At 40.7% G+C, this 20,776-nt stretch overlaps 1 protein-coding gene across 16 annotated transcripts in view; it reads right to left on the bottom strand.

The window, feature by feature from the left end:
- LOC113918675 (LIM domain containing preferred translocation partner in lipoma) overlaps positions 1-20,776 on the bottom strand; it is a 667,221-nt gene that overhangs the window by 491,382 nt on the left and 155,063 nt on the right. For 8 of the 16 annotated variants that reach the window (XM_027587354.2, XM_027587341.2, XM_027587344.2 and 5 more), the window contains 2 exons: positions 6,165-6,228; positions 4,599-4,660 (listed from right to left, as the gene is read on the bottom strand). The exons of 5 other annotated variants lie outside the window; for them this stretch is intronic. In XM_027587354.2, coding sequence (XP_027443155.1) covers positions 4,599-4,616 — 18 coding nt within the window. In that variant the 5' untranslated portion in view covers positions 4,617-4,660; positions 6,165-6,228. The remainder of the gene's footprint in view (positions 1-4,598; positions 4,661-6,164; positions 6,229-20,776) is intronic. 3 more of the 16 variants (XM_027587348.2, XM_027587346.2, XM_027587349.2) reach the window with 1 other exon arrangement.

The following is a 20,776-nucleotide window of genomic DNA, read 5'->3' as shown; positions in this document are numbered from 1 at the left end:
ACAACAAAACCGAGACCCAAAGAAATCAGGTCCTGTATCGAAGGCCATGCAACTAATTATGCCGGATTCCCAATCCAGGTGTATCGGCCTATGGAGCCTATCTGCTGTGTGTTAGTGGGAGACAGAAAATCTTAGGTGGCCACTACCACAGAGGCTGGTATGAAGTCTGGTTTTTACTTTGCCTCCGTCTGCCCATGGGTGAGATGAAGACATTGCACCTGACAACCTCTGAGGCCAATCTCTGAGGTCTCCCCATGGGTGAGGATGAAGACATTGCACCTGACAATCTCTGAGGACTCTTCGACCCTCTGACACCAGCTTTCGCTCTCATGGCTCCCACGTACGCTCACAAGGGTCACCGAGCATTAAGCATTAGCTTCACACATGTGGCAGACATTACATCTTGGCACGATCCAAATTCTAGCTGCTCACATCTGCATTTGTGCTGATCCATGCATGGTCAGAAGTCTATCTCTGTTAAAAAATCCCACGCTCAGTCTAACAGAGAAAACAACACACGGATTCCCTAAAGCATTGACATTCCAATCCGGTTGACAACTCACAACTATCGGGGTACAACGGCTCTAATCCATTTTTGTCTCCTCCTCATCTCACTTACAAAAATGGAGAAATTGAGACCACTAACCTGACAGAAGCTTGAAGAAAAAGAAAAAAATGAGTTATTTATAATGCGTTTTATACAATTGTCCAACATTTCTTAGTCTGCCTTAAGGTGCCAGATAAGCATTTAACTAATCAATTATCGTTTAAAGGATTCAGGAAATGTGATCTTGTCCCTCCCTGAACTCCCATATTCACTGTACTCCCCTGGAGCCCACAGACCATTTTCTACCAGGGATTTCCATGGTTTCTAGAATTTTCATTGTCCCTATTCATATTCAGTATGATCCCCAGAGGTAATCACATATTTGGGACCAGATCTGGATTTGAATCCAGACTTTGCTGTTTATTAGCTGTACGAATGGGCGGATTACTCAGCCACTCTGACTTCAGCTTCTGTACATGAAAAATGGAAAAAAAAAATTCTGGTTTGCCAGATTAAATGAAATAATATATTTAAATGGTTATCATTTACTGATGCTGGGTTAAAAGTAATTTGAGTGAGTGAGTGAGTGAGTGAGTGAGTGAGTGAGTGAATGAAGCGAGCAGAATAGCAGTCTCAATGCTAAAATATCACTCAACAGTTTGAGACATTGAACTGTCCAGGATCATGCTCATAAATGAGGCTGAAACTCAGAGAAGAACCACAGGTGAACTATGAAAAATCCAACAGCAAAAGGAAATATATGTTAGCCAAATGTCATCTCAGGCCTTCCATATCAAAGAATGTCTTCTGCTTAACCTAGAATCTACACTGGCCTTCAGAAGGCCTACAAACCTCCTAAAATTATAGCCAACATTCTATGCAGATGTGCATTTTCTAATGCATCTTCTAATCTCTGAAATATCAGAGATTCACCTAAAGTTTTTAATATGCCATAATCCTCTGCCCTACACTGCCCCCTCCCCTCCCCTCCCGCCCCCACAGGCACCACCCAAGAGTTAAAAGCTACTGCCTTAGGCAAAAAAGGGACCTGTCAACTAAGGGGGAGAAAAGGTGATTTTAATTTTTAAAAGGCTGAGGGATGCAAATGCACTGTTTAGAACCTCCCTGGGCAGTGAAAGTTATGATAATGAGCACTCCAAGCCAGAGAAAGGTGGTTCCGGATTCAAGCCCCGGCTCAGATGCACACTCGTTATGGGACCTTGGGCTAACCAGAGACTCGGGACAATCAGGACTGAAAGAACCTCTGACATCATCTATTCCACTGTCCTTCTCCTCCCATCGCACAGATGGAGAAACTGAGGTTCAGGGCAAGGTCATGGCTTCACCAGAGTCAAAGCAAATTAATTAGAGCCAGAATTTGAACTTCAGACTTGGCAAAATGATTTTCACACTCCGTATTTCAGCATCGGAAGGTCCAAGATACATGCTTAGATCCAGTGGCCTCTAAATTAACTCCTAAATGATGGATAATTACGACTCCCTCCTCTGGACCCAGAAATCTCATGAACACATGAGTTTGGTTTTGGCAAAGATCATTCCAGCTGCTTCTCAGTCCCAGCCCAGTCCCATAAGGACAAGGCAGAGAGAGACGGTCTGAAAGAATGAGAGATGCTGCTATTAATCTTGTGTAGCACTGCACCTGGGAATTACAGGCCTTGAACTAGATTTCACTGTATTGGCTATTACTCTCTTGTCCTCTTGCTTATTAATCCTTCATCCGTCTTCTCTTTATTAATGTTTCCAACTATGCACAGTAAACAGCCAGCTAGGAGCTCATCCTCAGCTTCCTATAATTCATTGGATCAAAAAAGGGCAGGAGGCGGGTGGAGGAAACAGAGGTGATGTCAGGGTCAAGTAATCTCTTACAGGAAGAACTGCAGGGGAATCCACAGTCTCCTAATAAAAAACAGACAGCAGAAGCCAGCCAGAATCTCTTACTCCACTGCCCCACGGAGTTAACAAAGATGGAATCCATCTTTGCTTTAAAAGCATCTCAGGTCCCTGCATTGACACTGAGACGGGCTTTGCCTGAAAGACAATGGCCCTTTAAATAACGGGAAGAGAAAGGACAGTTTACAGAAAGAGATATCTCTCCTAAAACAGAGATACAACCATGGAGTCAGAATAAAAGTCTAGACCAGGATCTGCCACTGATACCTTAGACAAACTGGACTCCCTCCCTGACCCCAAGTCTCAATCTCTAAAAAGGGAATTTGGTTAGATTGGTTCTTAAAGTCCCCTCCAGCTTTGACATTCTGACCTCTCCTTACAAGTCAAGGACTCAATCTGGAAAAATCCAACAGAAGACCCCATCAACGTCAACCAGTGGATAAGTTTACCGGATCCCCTAAAAATGAGACCCAGATTATAGAGTAGAGAAACATGGTGGAAGATGGACTTGTTTTCTTCCTTTCTAACCAGAACCTAAATGTTGCTGGAGGTAAGGGATAACCAGTGCATAAACACCCAATCCTAGCATAGAGAGAATCCAAATCATTAACTGCTCTCCTGATATGTAAAAGAAGCAAGCGAATAGAAAAATACCTACTTCCAAACACTGGCTCTGTCACAGGGTCCTAAGACTTTCCTAGGACTTCCGGAAGAGTGACAGCAGGAGAAAGAAAAGACTGGCTAAGAAATAAAAATCACAGACAATAGGACATTTGACTAGAAGTCATGCCATGACCAACGGGCCCAAATCCATCTGTTGCTAGATGCTGACCTGGGCCCTAGAGAGGGAAAGTGACTTGCCGAAGGTGACACAGCCAGAGCTGGGATTAGAATTAGATTCTCCCGACCTCCGGTTCACACAGCACAACATAAAACATGGCTTCCCTCCCCAAAACAATGCTCTTCTCTCCAGGTAACTCCGAAATAATTTCAGGTGTAACTCCTGCCTCTACCTCCACCTCAAAAAGCAGTAACTGGTTAATTTGACTTAAAGTAGACTAGGGCTGTTTCCATCAAATTAGAATAAAAAAATTCGCTCTAGCAACAGAGACAAGTCCATGATAATTAATTCAGTACTAGTCATCCTCGCTAATGAACCACGCTGTGGAAAACAGGGACAATCAACGGTCTACAGGAGGCCAGAAGCCTATTCTTGTTCAAGTACAGATCTTGCCTATTAAAGAACATTGGGTATCAGCTCTAAATAGTAAACAGGGTATACTGTTTCAGATTCCATGAAGTGCAGCTTTAAATAGATTTGGTTTGGAAATGGAACAGGGAACACACCACAGTCAGTGGATCAACGTTGAAAGCAGAGAAAAACATGATTACACTCATTAAGTGGGTACCTGTTGACACATCTCCTGTCAAGTCTAATTATTTATTTAAACTGTTATTCTTTCTTCATTACTGCCACTGACACCAATTATTACCGCAAGATTATTTTCAATTTCTACAGCACGCCCCCAGAATATTTACTTCTCTACCTCCCAAGGCTTGTTTGAGAAGTTTTTATCCATCCCTGCACACCAATCCCCACCCTCCAAAATAGGGATGGGGAGCGGGATGGATGGGTGAAGAGATACGGATGAAATCCCTCTCTCGCAAGGGCAATTCTTTCTTAACCTTTCAAGGCTTGCTTAAACTCCTATTTGTAGCTTCAAGATGGGTTTCAGTGCAGAAGAGGGGCATACTTACACAGTTTCAAAGCTTACTCTATTAATATTTAACAACTGGCATTTGGAGAAAAGTTAATACAACTGCAGCTTCTAAATGAACCACTTACATCTCTGCCTAACAGGGCTATCGAAAACTATAATATTATGTGTCTACAAGACACTCTCTTCTGATAGATTTATCCACGAAAATACATGAACTATATTAGAAAGGAGCTTTTGCAGGAGTAATTTAGGGACTAGTGAGGGACCAAAAGATGGGCAGGAGTCATTCCTGTATTTTTGGCCACTACCATTTTTTATAGCCCTCTCTTTCATAGGAATGAGAATAAAATCTAAACAATATAGCTGCTGCTCTGTCTGATCTAATTATGGAGGAGTTTCACAGTCCATACATCACCCACCTTGTCTGCCCAAGACATGTTCTTATGTGATGTGTATGGTGAATATTAGCTTTAAAAAAACCCTGTTAATTTAAAAAAAAATCATATTAATAAAACACCATAATTTCCACTCAATTCTAAACCGTTAATTCCGACAAATATGGGGCCTGACAACAAACTTTTTTAATTTTTTTAAAGATTTTATTTATCTATTTTAGAGAGAGAGAGCGAGAGAGAGAGAGATTGAGAGAACGAGTGGTGGGGAGGGGCAGGGGAAGAAGCAGACTCCCTGCAGAGCAGGGAGCCTGACACTGGGGGCTCGATCCCAGGACCCTGGGATCATGACCTGAGCCGAAGGGGGACGCTTAACCAACTGAGCCACCCAGGTGCCCAAACTTCGATTTTTTCCAAGGTCTGTGTAACTAAAGTCACACTGACAGTTCAAGATCAGGGAAGTAACATACCAATGGAATGACCGAAATATTCAGCAAAACAAGTGTTCACAGCATTTTAAATGCTGATACCAAATATTCCACAAAGTTGCTATCCTACGGGGCTTGCCGTTAGGAACACCATATTGATGACATCACCTCTTTCTCATCCAAGACTTCTCAAAGACAACATAGAACCCAGCAGACCTAACTGGGAAGTGCAAATATTGGCTGGTTAGCTGTAAAAGAAAACTCCCATCTTGCAAATTTTACAACCATCATGCTTCCTTTAAATTTTTTTCTGGCCTCTGTTTTCTTGACAAACTCCAGACAAATATGTTCTTTTGCCAAAGCCCTAGCACCTTCGCACCGGTCCTCTAGAACAAGGGCATATACATACGATGGGGTCTGAGTTTCAAAATCCTCTAACTCATTTTCTGTATTCTTAGGACTTTGGTGATGTCACTGTAGCCTTGAATTATGTCTTTTTGAGATCTTTTCGGGGCAGCTAAAAGACACCGACAGACCCGAGAAGTAGAGTTTGATCCCTTCAGAGCCAGGAAAGCATTGGCAGCATGGTGTAGTGAAAAATTCCCTCCATCAAGGGCCAGGAAATTAGAGAGAAGTCCTCCTGCCACATGCTAGCTGGGGATAGATACAAAGAGACAGTAGAAGGGAACATGGCACATTAGGGGGGCACCTGGGTGGTACAGTCAGTTAAGTGTCCAACTCTAGGTTTCAGCCCAAGTCGTGATGTCCCAGGTGTGGGATCAAGCCTCCCACTGGGCTCCGTGTTCAGCAGCCTCTGCCCCCGCCCCCACCACTCATGCTCTCTCTCTCTCTCTCTCTCTCTAAAGTAAATAAATAAGTCTTAAAAAAAAAAAAAAGAAAGAACATAGCACATTATAGACACTTAAATACTTGTTAAATCTGAATTTTCTGTGTTGCCCAGATTTTTGTGCTTTTGGTATTAAACCAGGAAGGCTACAAACTGAAAGGGGAAATTAAATCAAGAAGAGATAAAAGGATGGCAGTTCATTGCGTTGGCCATTTTTTCAGGTTTTGGTGCTCACGAAATACTTTTGCATTTATTCAAGATTATTGTTAGGATGCCTGTTAGCATTTCATAAACATGAAGATGCCGATCCTCTCTTACCTCAGATAGCTAGCTCTTGGAATGGTCAGTGGACACAAGGTTCAGCAAATTGCAATGCTGGTGTCTGTAAATGAAAAAGGTAAACATTACTCTTAGGTATTAAGCTATAAGTTATCATAAACTTATATATATAGCAGTTTCTTGTTTTGCAAAACATTTTCATATTCATTATCTCATTTCACTCCGTAACCCCCCAGTGAAGAATAGGAAGAGATTAGTCTACTCACTTCATCCGTGAGGAAACAAAAACTCATGGAGGAAGAGACAGAAGGAGAATGAAACTAACATATTTCTCACGACTAACTTCACAAACATATTTTGAATGACTATTACTGTCTTCATCTTACAGATACAGAAATGGAAGTTCAGGAAAGATGGGTCACCTGCCCAAGACTACACAGTACAGTACACAGAAGGGTACTCCGCCTGTTGGTCCAGTGATCCTTCCTTTATAGCTTAGTCTGTCCTGGGCTATTAGGTTAGGAAAACACAAACAACTCATTGACTTTCTCCACTAGGGTGGGTGGAGGAGGGAACAATACAATAAAACCAGCTATTTGACTGACATGAGAAAGTGGCAAAAACACATGGGATTTAGAGCCAGTCAGACTTGTCTTCCTCTTAACAATGTCCTTGGGCAAGTTACTTAAACTCTCTGAGTGTCAATTTCCTTATATGTAAATAGGGATTATAATATCTACTTCACAGCCCAAGCTCAGTTAAACTTTTTCTGTAAGATTTTCCTCCATTATTTCATATCTACAGATATGGACAGTGGTGATATACAAAACATTAATATCTCTTCCTATGAGCCCATGTTTATCTGATCAAAGAGTGATGTTACAAGCTCACAATCTACAGAATATCTCCAGGTTGGGAATTTCTTCGATTTCATATGCCTAATTCTAAAACACCGCAATACTTATCCATGTGTATCTCCCATGGCCTCACCTAACAACAACACAAAGAATGTTTGTTTCAAAAGACAACACCTCAAAATTTAAAAATTAAGTGTCCTCTCGACCCCAAAAAGCAAGAGATGCTGCTCTAGGTGAAGGACCTGCAGCTGCATCCCAAATCATTTGAAAGTCTGGGCCTTTGCGCCTGAAGTTTGTCCTTTAGATTCAGAGAGATGGAGCTTCCAACAGAAGAACATATAGGACTCAAATAAGATTAAGAATAGAATGTGGTTGATGGGGCGCCTGGGTGGCTCAGTCATTAAGTGTCTGCCTTCAGCTCAGGTCATGATCCCGGGGTCCTGGGATCGAGCCCCGCATTGGGCTCCCTGCTCCGTGGGAAGCCTATTTCTCCCTCCTCCACTCCCCCTGCTTGTGTTCCCTCTCTTGCTGTCTCTCTCTCTCTGTCAAATAAACAAAATCTTTAAAAAAAAAAAAAATAGAATGTGGTTAAGATACCCTGCAAGAAAGTCTTGTCATAGCCCACCAAAATCAAAACAGTAATCATCTTATTACCAATTTTACCAATAAGGAAACCAAACTTCAAAGATCGTATGGTTAAAATGGAGCAGATCAAAATGTAACCTTGAATCTTGACACCAAAACCAGGAAGGACCCTTCTATTACATGATGCAGCCTCCCATTTGGGAGCACATTACCATATAAAAGTCAATTGTCAAGGCACCAAAGCACATTTAGTATTGAGCCCTGCTTCCCTGGCAAGTAAAGGAAGAGAGAGAGAGAGAGAAGACTTCGTATCCGTGGTCTAACCAGTAGGTGACACATTACGAAGCTGGGGCAAAAGGAATGTTCAAAGCAGGGTTACCATGCAGACTTTCTCAGCTCTCCCCAGTGCAGTTTCAGAGATGCAACATCTTTGGCAAACTCTCAAAACACAACCACAGAAACAACAGAAGCCAGCACCCCTGAATTCTCTCTCATCAAGAAGTCTCAATGTTCAGCAATAGAGAAGCTGAAGCCTCCCAGCTATGAAGTTCACCAGCCCTCTTCACATGATTCGAGCGTCCTCAATACGTCCTCATGCGTATTACCTAATGCAATGGAGTTCTCCACTAGACCCATAAAGGCATCTTAGACAACTGGCAAACCCCACTGGAGCATCTTGTTAATAAAGCCAGTCATCCTTAGCCGCCTCTGTATTTATGACTGCTGACCAAGACCCTGGCAGTCTGCATCCTTGGTCAAACCACCCGTTCTCTCTCAAGAAAAATGTTCTCATCTTCAGAAGCAATTTCAACCCAAAATAAAGAAACCTGTATACTCAGCATTTAATTTGCAAACTTTCAATCTATTAATTAAAGTATGTGCAAAAGCAAGACTCACCAAGTCAACTTGGAGCTGGTAGAGAATAATTGATAATTTACACTGTATTTTGGGAAAAATAGGAATGAACAAATGAAGCCAATGAAAAAGAGAGAGAGGAAAGAAATATGACAGGGAATAAGGAAAAAGGCAGAAAGGAATGGAAGGATGTGAGAAATGAAGAAGCAGAGAGAACTGCTCCAAAAGGTTTTTCACAAACCACAATGTCTTCTGAACTGACCCCTGCACCCTAGGACAGTTTTTAAGAAACACAAGTCTACGATGATGAACCTCACATTATGAACACAAATTCCAACCAACTCACACCAGAATCACTGTGGCCAATGTAAAGATACCTCTTAATACTTGATATTTTACAAGTGCTGTAATATCAATGAGCAACACTACAGAGCCTTGTAAAAACTTGCACTAAGCCAACAAATGGGTAACTCCTTAGCACTGTGTTCCCAGAGAAGAGCTGAATGGGGACTGAGTGCCTGGGTTCTGCTCTTAGCACTTTAATTCCCAAATCTTTTGAATTAGAAGTTGTACAAAATACATTTTGGTTTGGTTTGGTTTGGTTTGGTTTCTCTTCTCACAGATCTTGACCATGGTTATCCCTAAACCACTTGTGAAAAGGCCAAAAATTACTTTGTCTGGATTTTGTGTGTTTGCCTGAGTTTTAGGAAGGAGTAGAGGTAGAGTGAAAGGATGAGTAAGATCGATTTAAATTAAATTATTTACTTGTTTAAATTAAATCATACACCAGATTTGCTTAAATTAAACATTGTCATAATCTTTAACACGATTATTAGGAAGTCTGTCTCTGAGAACAGTTGAAATTTTAGACCAGGCCAAAGGCATTAGGTAACAAACAGAAAGGCCTCTACTCCCATCACCAGATCCCATACAAAGAGCATTTTTAAATGCACTCTAGTACATTTTTAAATGCACTCTCTCACCCACCACCCTAAGATACTTATCAAGAATACAACATATTCCATGGCTTTGAATGATTTGGTTGTCTCATTAAAGTAATGTTTGCCAGTATTTAATTGCTTCCCTCCCTGATTTTAATTTCCTCACCTGTCAGCATCTATCAGAAGCACTGAGATCTTCTGACATCCTGGCTGATTGTGTTGAAATTAATCAGATTTTTAAAAAGTAAATTGCTTTGGCCTAAAGGTAATGCTCAGCTTCTTAATGTGATACTTATAAGGGCTCTATCAATGGAACTTACAATCTAGAAATTAAATGAGAGGCCTTAGGAATCCTAAGCAAAAATATAAGTAGCTTATAAATTTCCAGCACTAGACTTTAAAAGGTCAGTACTTTAAAAAAAATTCAATCAACAAGTGCTTATTGGACATATAGCACTTGCCCGCAGTCCCTTTTGGCTAAACGGAAGAAAGGGAGACATGAAGCTACCTTAGAGAGTGTGGAGAAATAGGTAAAAATGAAGTTGACCACATTTTGACCAAAGCAGCTGACAATCTGGTCACTCAAAAGGTGCATTTTGCATCTACAATGGTGACCAGTTATGTACATTACGCTCTCACACAGATTAATGATTCACTCTTCATCTCAATCCAGTGGGGTGAGGTTGGTGTTACTGTTAGTAAAAGTAGCAATATTCCCATTCGACAAGTAACAAAGCTGAGGCACAGAGTGGCAAAGGGACACTTTCCTAGATGCCTCGTTATGGGCAGACTGGGTCTTGTGATTTAAATAAAATCAGAAAACACAGCATGATCCCCTTGGAATAAAATAGAGAAAAAATGGGCGCTTGGGTGGCTCAGTTGGTTAAGCGACTGCCTTCGGCTCAGGTCATGATCCTGGAGTCCCGGGATCGAGTCCCGCATCGGGCTCCCTGCTCAGCAGGGAGTCTGCTTCTCCCTCTGACCCTCTCCCCTCTCACGTGCTCTCTCTCTCTCAAATAAATAAAATCTTTAAAAAAAAAAATAGAGAAAAAATTCTTTGCAAACCCTCCATACATAATTATTTAGTGCTAACTTTTATGCTCTTATCTATCAGTAAACAGTGCTTAAGACACTCAGGAAACCCACGAGCACTAAGCTGTTCTATAAGAAGTAAATGACATGATGGATTGAGAAATACTTTGTAATGTGTCATACTATCATGAGATTATTTTTATGTATTTATGTTATTATTGCTACTTTGGAATGCAGAAATATGCATTCAGGCAGTAATTAGGTCCCAAAAGCAAACCTACATATAACAGCATCACATCTATCTTTCAGTTATTCTCCTGGTTCTAAGGCCACTCAAATAACCAGAAAAATGAAATATGTTGCACGAATACAACTGGAGGGAAGAGGAGAGTCAAGGGTAATACACGGAACTTAGTGATTGTTTTTCACAGAAACAGCTTAATAACCAAACCCAGTCTAAACCCTAGTAGAGGTCTTATCCTTCCAGTGGACTTTAAGCCCCTTACTCAGCCTTTAAGCATCCCACCTGCTGAGATGCTTTTCTCAATCTAGAAAGGTATGGGGAAGCAGCCCTTCTCATAATTCCTGGTTGGATCCATTTCTAGATCACTAAAATTACCACACTGTCTTAATATTTTTATTTGATTATGTGCCTTGAGGATAGAAACCCTGTCTAACTCAGTTTTTTGAACCCCAAACCCAGAATCTGATCTTTAGTACTCAAGAAAATGTTCAATGAATGAATTCATGAACAAATTAAAACAGTGCTTTATGTAATTCCTAGGGCCCCAGCTCAAAGCATGTCATATTAGAAGTGCTTAGAAAATGTTGACTGAATTGGCATTAATTGAATATTTAATTTAAAATATATTATTCAACTAAATACCTCTAAAAGCTACTGAGTGAGGAGTTCAATGAGGACTTAAGTAACCTGCAATGGCCCAGTCATCATTAACCCATTAAAGGCATGGACAAATGTTTTCCACAGGAAGAATAATAAAAGCTGAATACACAAGTAGAGATGTAGGCAGGAGTTGAAAAAATTTATGTAGCTAAAAATAGTATTTGCCAAAAAAACATGTTAAATACTAGACAAATTTACAAAGTAAAAGAGAAATGAATCTAGAAGTAACAGGAATTTTTTTTAGGATCGTAGGTATGAATCAAATCTAAAAAGAAAGGACTAGAGAAAGAAAGGAGAGAGGGAGAAATTCTTAAAATAATGAATTCTAAAAATCAAGTCATGTCTATAAAAATGAAAATCACTGGAAACAATCAAAAAAAAACTAAAAGCCTACTGAATGGGAGAAAATATTTGCAAATGACATATTTGATAAAGGGTTAGTATCCAAAATATATAAAGAACTGGTACAACTCAACACCAAATAAATCCAAACAATCCAATTAAAAAACAGGCAGAAGACATGAACAGACATTTCACCAAAGAAGACATCCAGATGGCCAACAGACACATGAAAATATATTCAACATCACTCATCATCAGGGAACTACAAATCAAAACTACAATGAGATATCACCTCACCTGTCAAAATGGCTAAAATCAAAAATACAAGAAACATCAAGTCCTGGCAAGGATGCGGAGAAATAGGAACCCTCTTGTACTGTTGGTGGGAACGCAAACTGGTATAGCCACCATGGAAAACAGAATGGAGATTCCTCAAAAAATTAAAAATACAACTACCATATGATCCATTAATTCCACTGGGTATTTACCTAAAAAACACAAAAACACTAATTTGAAAAGATCTATGTACCCCTATGTTTACTGTAGTTTTATTTACAATAGCCAAATTATAGAAGCTGCCCAAGTGTCCATCGATAGATAAATGGATAAAGAAGAGTATCAATATTGGGCAGCTAAATCTCTGAAACACAGAACTGCAGTGGGCCATCTCTTAATGCTGACTCCCTCCCACTGCCAGGATGCTACACATGACTTCCCTCACATATATACATATATATATATATATACACACACATACATATATATATGTCATTACATATATATGTACGTATGATGTATGTATGTACACAATGGAATATTATTTAGTCATACAAAAGAATGAAATCTTGCCATTTGCAGCAGCATGGACGTAGCTAGAGAGTATTATGCTAAAGTGAAGTAAGTCAGTCAGAGAAAGCCAAATATCAAATGATTTCACTCATATATGAAATTTAAGAAATAAAACAAATGAGCAAAGAAAAAAGGAGACAAACCAAGAAACAGATGCTTAACTATGGAGAACAAACTTATGATTACCAGAGGGAGGGTGGCCGGGGTGGGTGGTGGGGGAAACAGGCAATGGGAATTAAGAGAACACTCACCATGAGGAGCACTGAGTGATGTATGGAATTGTTGGATCACTATATTGTACCCCTGAAACTAACGTAACACTGTATGTTACCTGTATGTTAACTATACTAGAATTAAAAATTTTTAATTTTTAAAAAAAAATTTTTTTAATTAAAAACGAAATCATTGGAAAGATTAAAGACAAAAAGTTAATCAAGCAAAAAGTAACATTTACTAAACACACTATGTTTCTGTAATAGAGCTAGCATTTTGCAGACTTCAATCCTTTAAAATATTCTTAGAAGTCATTATTATATACATTTTGCATCTGAATAAACCAAGGCTCAGAACAATTAAGTAATCTGACCGAGTTCCCCCACCTAGTAAGCTATGGTACTAGAATTTATATCCTAGCTATTTTTCTTTAAGTATTGAAGTATAGTTGATACACAGTGTTACATTAGTTCCAAGTACAAAAATGTTCCATGATACGCGTGGTGATCCAACAACTCTTGTAAGTCATGCTATGCTCACAAGTGTAGCTACCACCTGTCATCATATAATGCTATTACAACATCATTGATTGTATTCCCTATGTATATCCCAGCTTTTAGACCCACAGACTCATACTGTTTCCCTATCTAACAGAGAAGTGGGTTCGAAAGAGAACTTTAGAGGTGGAAGGCATGGCGGCAATCTAGAAAGTGATGTGGACCTGGGGGGATTGGGGGAATAAAGAATAGAAGCATCCAAACCTGTTGAAGTCCTAAGAGAGAGGTAGCAAGAAGTGAAGGGGATGGAGGACTTAAAGCTACCCTTGAGAATCTGAGGACTGGTCATGAATAAGACATATTACACGTTTGCAAAATATGCAACACCAGAACTCTTAGGGTTGAAACCAGGAAAACTGCAGTTTCAGAACAATGAAAAGGAGAGCTTTAAACATGAAGCTGTCGAGCAGTAGAACAAATGGCCTCACAAAGAATTGGAAGTGCTCAAGGAGAGGCTCAAGGGCCATCTGTCAGGGAAGGCATGTGTAGCATCCTGGCAGTGGGAGGGAGTCAGCATTAAAAGATGGTCCACTGCAGCTCTGTGTTTTAGAGATTTAGCTGCCCAATACTGAGAGAGAAACAACAGCTCAGATCTCCAGATACAAATCTGAGGAATGGACTTTGAAGAAGAGACCCCTGGGTAAAAAATCAGCACAACCATGGAGCAACTAGGATGTGCCACACATGAGACAGTCCCCATGCTCAAGAAGTTCGGACAGGCAGAAAACACATTTTAAAGAGTTAAAATAGAACTACTGGTATGCAGTATGTGAGCCTAATAAATGGCTAGACAGAGCCATAACCAGAAGTCTCAGAAGGAAAGAAAGAAACCTAAATGGTTCACAGGGAACCAAGGGTACAAACCATCCGTTTTATGCAAAGAAAAGGAAGTCATTGAAGGCCTAAGTTTAGGGAAGAGCTGATTCACAGGGGTGACCAAAGGTCAAATCAGAGCTCACTTCCGGGTAACCAAGACAGCCATGGAGGAAGAAGCAGAAGAATGTTAGAAAATAAAGTTAAAAAAAAAAAGGCAAAAAAAGCTCACAGGTGGGAGAGAGAAATGAGACGTTGAATGAGAAATAGGAACAAAGGAGATCTCGCAAAAGAACACTCAACGTATTGGAAAATGAGAGAAGAATCCATTTGAGAGCACACTGCCCACTTTTTAAAGTTGGCCAGATTCACTCATTTTCATACACTGCGACCTGTCTCACCCCGACCCCCCAAAATCTACTGTAAATAGGAGAGGGGTACTGAAGAGAAAATGTGATATCTGGGTCCGGTGCTATGGCCTTTCCCAGCATCCACCATCACAATGTCAGTCTGACCAGTTTTTACTGAAGAAAACAGATCACATAAAATATTAACATCGGCAAAAGCAAAGGCAAAGGGTAATTTTTATTGGATGACTCCCTCCCACAGGAAAGAAAAAAGGGACGGAGAGGATTTTAATAGACAAGTGGGAGGAGGGGGGGTCATCCAGAGAGATGAATTCGTAGTGACAGAAAAGAGAATGAGTGTGTGTGTAGTTATTTTCCCTGGGACTCTGAGCTAATCCAGGTGAAGAAGGAAGTGGCTACTTCAGCCCAAACTCCCTGAGTCTTTTTTCGCCCACAAAGCTGGAATTCTAAACCAGAAAATGAACAAGCCCTGAACCGCTCCTTCAGCTTCTCTCAGGTCTTGGCAAAGACAAAACCCGTTCTGTTTATACGGCAGCAGTGGTCACTACGGAAGAGTGGGGGAGACGTCCGTGGTGCGGGGGTGAGCACACAGCAGGGAAAACACACCAAGGGCTTCATAAGCAAAAAAAAAAAAAAAAAAAAAAAAAAAAAAGGAAATCTTCCCAAGTAAATTCAATAATTATATATATATGTGTGTGTATATATATACACACACACACACACATATATGGCATCCCATAGTCACAAAAGAAGTTCAGAAACCTCCACCTTGAGATTCCTGAAACTGGTGCAGGAAATCAAAAGAAGAAAAGAGGAATTCACTAATAACTGGGTTCTTGCCAAAGTTCTGCCACTAACCAGCGCTGTGGTCCTGGCCGGTACCCTTTCAGCTCTGCTTGCCTAAAAAACGAAAGGACAGGATTAGATCAGTGGCTCTCCATGTCCACGATGGGTGTTTTTCACAGTGTTGACACCTGCACCAATGGTGCAAAAGCAATCAAGAGTGGGTAAAAATGGCCAGAGGCTTCACGTGAATCAAGCAATGGCACCAAAACATACTGAGAGTCATTGTACATTTCACCACCAAGTCCCCACAGGAAAGGGGAGACAGGGCTAGTTTCACTTCCAAGTCTCCTCCATGCACTAAAAGTGATTAATTTTATTAAACTCAATCCTTGAGCACACATCTTTTTAATATTCCACGTGACAGAACGGAAAGTTAGGCACAAAGAACTTCTGCTGAATCCCAAACTACAATGGTTGTCTCCAAGAAATGCACCTGCGTGACTGTTGGAATCGAGAGCTAAGCTAACAGCACTTTGCACGGAACATCATTTTTATCTGAAAGAATGACTGACAAACTGCAGTCATTCAGACTTGGTGTGGCCAGACACTGTCTCAAAAATAAAGAGAATCCATCATTTCAAGGAAAACAATTAACAGACCTTCTTGCCAATGATAAAAATCAGTTTTTTTTTTTTTAAGATTTTATTTATTTATTTATTTGAGAGAGAGAATGAGATAGAGCATGAGAGGGGAGAGGGTCAGAGGGAGAAGCAGACTCCCCGCTGAGCGGGGAGCCCGATGTGGGACTCGATCCCGGGACTCCAGGATCATGACCTGAGCTGAAGGCAGTCGCTTAACCAACTGAGCCACCCAGGCGCCCTAAAAATCAGTTTTAAAGTGAAGATTAAAGGTTCAAAAACCTTGCATCTACTATTATTGTATACTTGACATATTCCTAATAATTTTATAATAACATAATATATAATTATAAATAAACACAAAAATATAATAATAATAAAATACTTTTTTGATGAAAGCAGTGGTGACATTAATGAATGTGATTTTGTTGTCGTTGTTAAAGAATGAAACTTGTCAAGATTTGGAAGATAGGCATAACTCAGTGAGCCAGTATTTCCAAATGATCAATTTGTGGTATTACACAGAGGTCAAGATCAATTCAAAGTGAATATCAGACCAATGAATTTTAATATAACACAGTATAGAGAAGTTTAATGATACCATTTCAGATTTCACATTAGGGAACTACCACTTGTCAAGTTTTGGTGTAGTATTAAAAAAGGAAATCCATAATTGCAACTTTTCTACTTCTTTTTCCAATCCCTTTGTAGATATTTCTGGATTTTCTTCATAAACATTAATCAAAGCATGTGTCGTGACAAACTGACATTTTTCTCACTCTTTTTTTTTGAAAATGTACTTATTTTCATACAAACATTTTTCTTTCAAATCTTTTTTATTTGTTTTAATTTCTAAGATGAATATCATTAGCTATCACCCACATAAACAAAAACTCATGTTAAAGAATGTAACCAGGTCCTGAGACCAAACCACAGCACTTGGATGCAACTTAGTATGCCCCCTTCCTGCCCAGTCCCAATCTACTTTGCTTCTAAGCCATGAGGGAAGACACAGAGTGGCTCAGCAAAGCCTTCAGACCCTGCTACCTGTTTACCTGCTACCTGTTTACCGTTATGTAGTGGCCCCGTCCGTGAACATTTGGAAACACTGAAACATCTGTATGACTTCACCATGGAGTAGACCACTTGTAAGTAAGTAACAAATATTTACTGTGTGCCTTCCATGGGGCAGGCACTGGTTAAGAGGGCACTTAGATCAGAATCCAGACTCCACTACTATTTGGGGTATACTCTTGGTCAAAATACAAAATCTCTCTACATCTGTTTCTTTAATGTGAAATAAGAATGGCAATAAATAATTTATTGTGTAGTTCCACTGAAATGATCCATTAAAATACTTATTACAGAGGAGCCTGGGTGGCTCAGTCGGTTAGGCAGCTGCCTTTGGCTCAGGTCATGATCCCAGGGTCCTGGGATCGAGCCCCATGTCAGGCTCCCTGCTCTGCGGGGAGTCTGCTTCTCCCTCTCCCTCTGCTCATGTTCTCTCTCCCTCTCTCCCTTAAATAAATAAATAAATAAATCCAACCCTACTATACACCATGCCTAGAATATAGGAAAAAAAAAAACTCAGGAAATCTTACCCATTGTTATTATAACTGGGATGTCTCTTATTGTATGTACAGGAAAGAAATATAAACAATTTAACCATATAGTATCAGGGGCTCAAAATCTACCCCACTTGCTGACACATTCAGCTCCAGGAAAACTCAGAGGCAAAAGTATCCAGGAGTCCTTACTTCTCATCCCCCAAGTGAAAACAATCTGTCTTTGGCCAGGAATGGAAGCAGGGTGGTAATAGCTCCTGTGGTGGACTGAGCAAGGAGTGCAACCCCAATATCATTCTCTTAGCACCGGAGTGACAGGTCAAAGGACAGGGAGTGAGAATCTGAATCTAGCTCCCGATCAGACAAGAGAGGGGACTTTCACTTTCCCTTTTTTTTTTCCGGCAAAAAGTTATGTTCATTTCATCTCTTTACCCCATGTAAAACCCAGCAGGAACAAGGCTGGGGAAAAATAAGGATGCTTGTCAATCTGAGGTCAAACCAAAAGAAAAAGAGATGCCCTCATACTGCTAAGAATAGATTGCATGTAGGAGAGAGGAGGTGCTTAATAAATTTCTTTCAATTAAAAATGTAATCTGGAGGAACAGACACATGCACACTTACCTACAGTTTCTTTATAAAGATATAAGGGAATTAATCATTAAACTAGTTACATTGATGAGGCCCAATTTCATTTTTAAAGGAAAAACATGATGCCGCCTTTATTTTACTTCATCAACTCCATGTACAACCACTCCAGTGTCAGTATCTCACCAGCCCGGTAAGACTTTAACTGCTGATTTAATAGAATGATGTAAGTTATGCTTCCAGAATAATGTATAGAAACGATTATGTCCCCTTAACAGCACTTGGATCTTCAATCAGGAAATTCAATTTTAGCTGCAAAACTATGTTTTGGCAAAAGTGCAATTGAACTCAGTGTACTTGTCACATTTCTAAATATACTCCGGTCACCATGACAACAAGGGAGACTGATGGATCGCTTAAAAGAGTACGGTATATTTAATTGTCAGCATTTTAAACTGACTCAGAAAAAATGCTGTGTGATAGGTCTACTCACCATGGTTACTGCCGACTGAGTCCATAATAATACAAGGCTCACATACGCACATCGGCAGCATGAGCGCAAAGAACGTAAAAGTCATAAGACCCTGTATTTCCAACCACACTACGCACCAAACTTAAAGCTTTAGCAAGGACTTGTTCTCATTAAGGTGCCATTCGAAAATCCCTCTCCCAGACTGTCAGGATCTGCTTCTGTACCCAAGGTTGCGACAGCAAATCCCAACTCAGATTCCAACGCCTGCTCCCTGTCTTAGACTAAAGATAAAGATGAACTTTAGGCTATTTTCTCCTCGAATAGGGGATGAGGGACTCTTTCTCTTTCCTTCCACGTAGACTCCTTCCCCAGTGATAACCTTCTGGGATCCATACATCTCCTAAACAACCATTTCCTGAGCACCACTCCTATGCCTATGCTGGGGCAACCTTCTACAGGCTGGGAACAGAATGCCAACAAATAGATACCGTCCCCATGTTTTGGGAGCTGACATCCTAAGACTAAGGAAAGATAAAGATAGAAACAAAGAGTCCATTAACGAGAAGGAAATAATCCAAATGAACTGATCCATTAGAGTGCACTATGTACAGTGCCTAGCACATAGTGAGCACTCAACAAATCATCACCATCATCGTTATAACTAAGATAGCTCTCGCCAAATGAGTTTGCAATATAGAGAAAGAAAACAAAGGCATGGTAACCATGCTTCCAGAGAACCCCAAGTGTTACACAGAACATAAAAGGAGATAAAGGGAGAAAGAAATGGGGAGCGGAGAGGTGTGCTTCTTTAGCTACAGGTTAAGGAAGATCTCTCCGAGGAGATGACATCTGTACTGAACCTAGAATGAAGAGTCCACGCCAGCCATATACGAATCAGAAGAAGGTCAGGTGGGAACAAACTTGGCTTATACACAGGACAAAAGGAAGGTCAATAAGGTCCTTACCTTCCTGAGTAAAGTGATTATGGAGTGGGAGATAAGGAAAGCCCACCTCACAGTGCCTTTGTGGGCTACAAGTAGGTCTTCTGAATGTTTCTAGATGCCATGGAAACCACTGTATGGTGGGGCGTGAGATATGATCCAATCAACAACTTTAGATCTCCCCATGTGGTGTGGAGAAGAGAAACAAAGGGAATTCATAAAAGTATAGAGACCATTTCAGAGATTCTGTTGTCACAATCAAGGTAATGGCCGGTGACTTGGACTGAGTCACTATTCTCCTATTCTAGTGCCTTTACACGGCCTCATGCTTACCCTCTCGACCACCTCTTGCAAAAAAGGTACTACGAGCAACCAGAAACAGGAAACAGTCCAAAGGCAGAACACACACACGCTGGCTAAGCATGTACTCTGAGCGAATGAGGTGGATGGAGGCCCTACAGCATGGTGGCGAACATGCCCTGTGATTCTGCAGGTCTGGGTGGGACTCAAGATGCTGTATTTCCAGCAAGCTGGGAGGCTTGCTGGGGGTGCCACAGGCCCAGGAATCACACTTTAGAACCAGGGTTCTAAGAGAGCCTGGAGGCAGGAACACCAGTGCAGCAGGAGGCAATGAGAGCTCGGCTTAGAGGAATCATGGGTAGAATTAGAGAAGAAGGGGAAACTCCAAGAGCGGTAGCAAAAAAAGATACAATCCAAGACTTGACGACAAATAACCCATGAGCGAAAATAAAAAAGAAGATGGTGGAATTGATTTTGAGCTTTCTTTAATTGTATTATTCACCGTGCAGATAGTTTCCATCTATCTAGTGCAAACCGCTTTCACAATGAATACTGCCTGTGGCCACAGTCTATCCCTATGAGTTAGGGCCAAGGAAATGATTGTGGTGACAGATAATAATAAGAACAGTAACAACAACAATAGCCATCTTTTATTGAGAGCTTATTCGGTGCCAGGTGCATTACAGCATTCATGATCTCCAGTTCAGACAACAACCTTATTCCTATCTCACAGACAACAAAAGTGAAACTCAGAGACATTGTGTAGCTCACCCAGAGTCACTCCTGCTTTAGCTGGATTCAAACACAGGAACAAACCATAAAATCTGTTACCTTCACCTCCATTTTGCCTAAGAAGTTGAATCTATGGGAGAATCAAGTGCCCACTTGAGGCATCCATTCTCAAAGTCAGGGTTTCCTTGGGCTCTGACTAACCTTCAAAATTGCAAGTGGCAAACCTTGATTCATGGACTCTAGGAGCTTAAGAGTGAAGTACGCAAGGTCAAGTGGCCGATCTGTAGCAGGACCGTGATTCATGTCATAGCTTCTT

Source organism: Zalophus californianus, chromosome 1 (genome assembly GCF_009762305.2).
Source record: "Zalophus californianus isolate mZalCal1 chromosome 1, mZalCal1.pri.v2, whole genome shotgun sequence".
Taxonomy (NCBI): domain Eukaryota; kingdom Metazoa; phylum Chordata; class Mammalia; order Carnivora; family Otariidae; genus Zalophus; species Zalophus californianus.
Note: the sequence above shows the minus strand (reverse complement) of the source record. Positions and strands in the feature narration are given on the sequence as shown.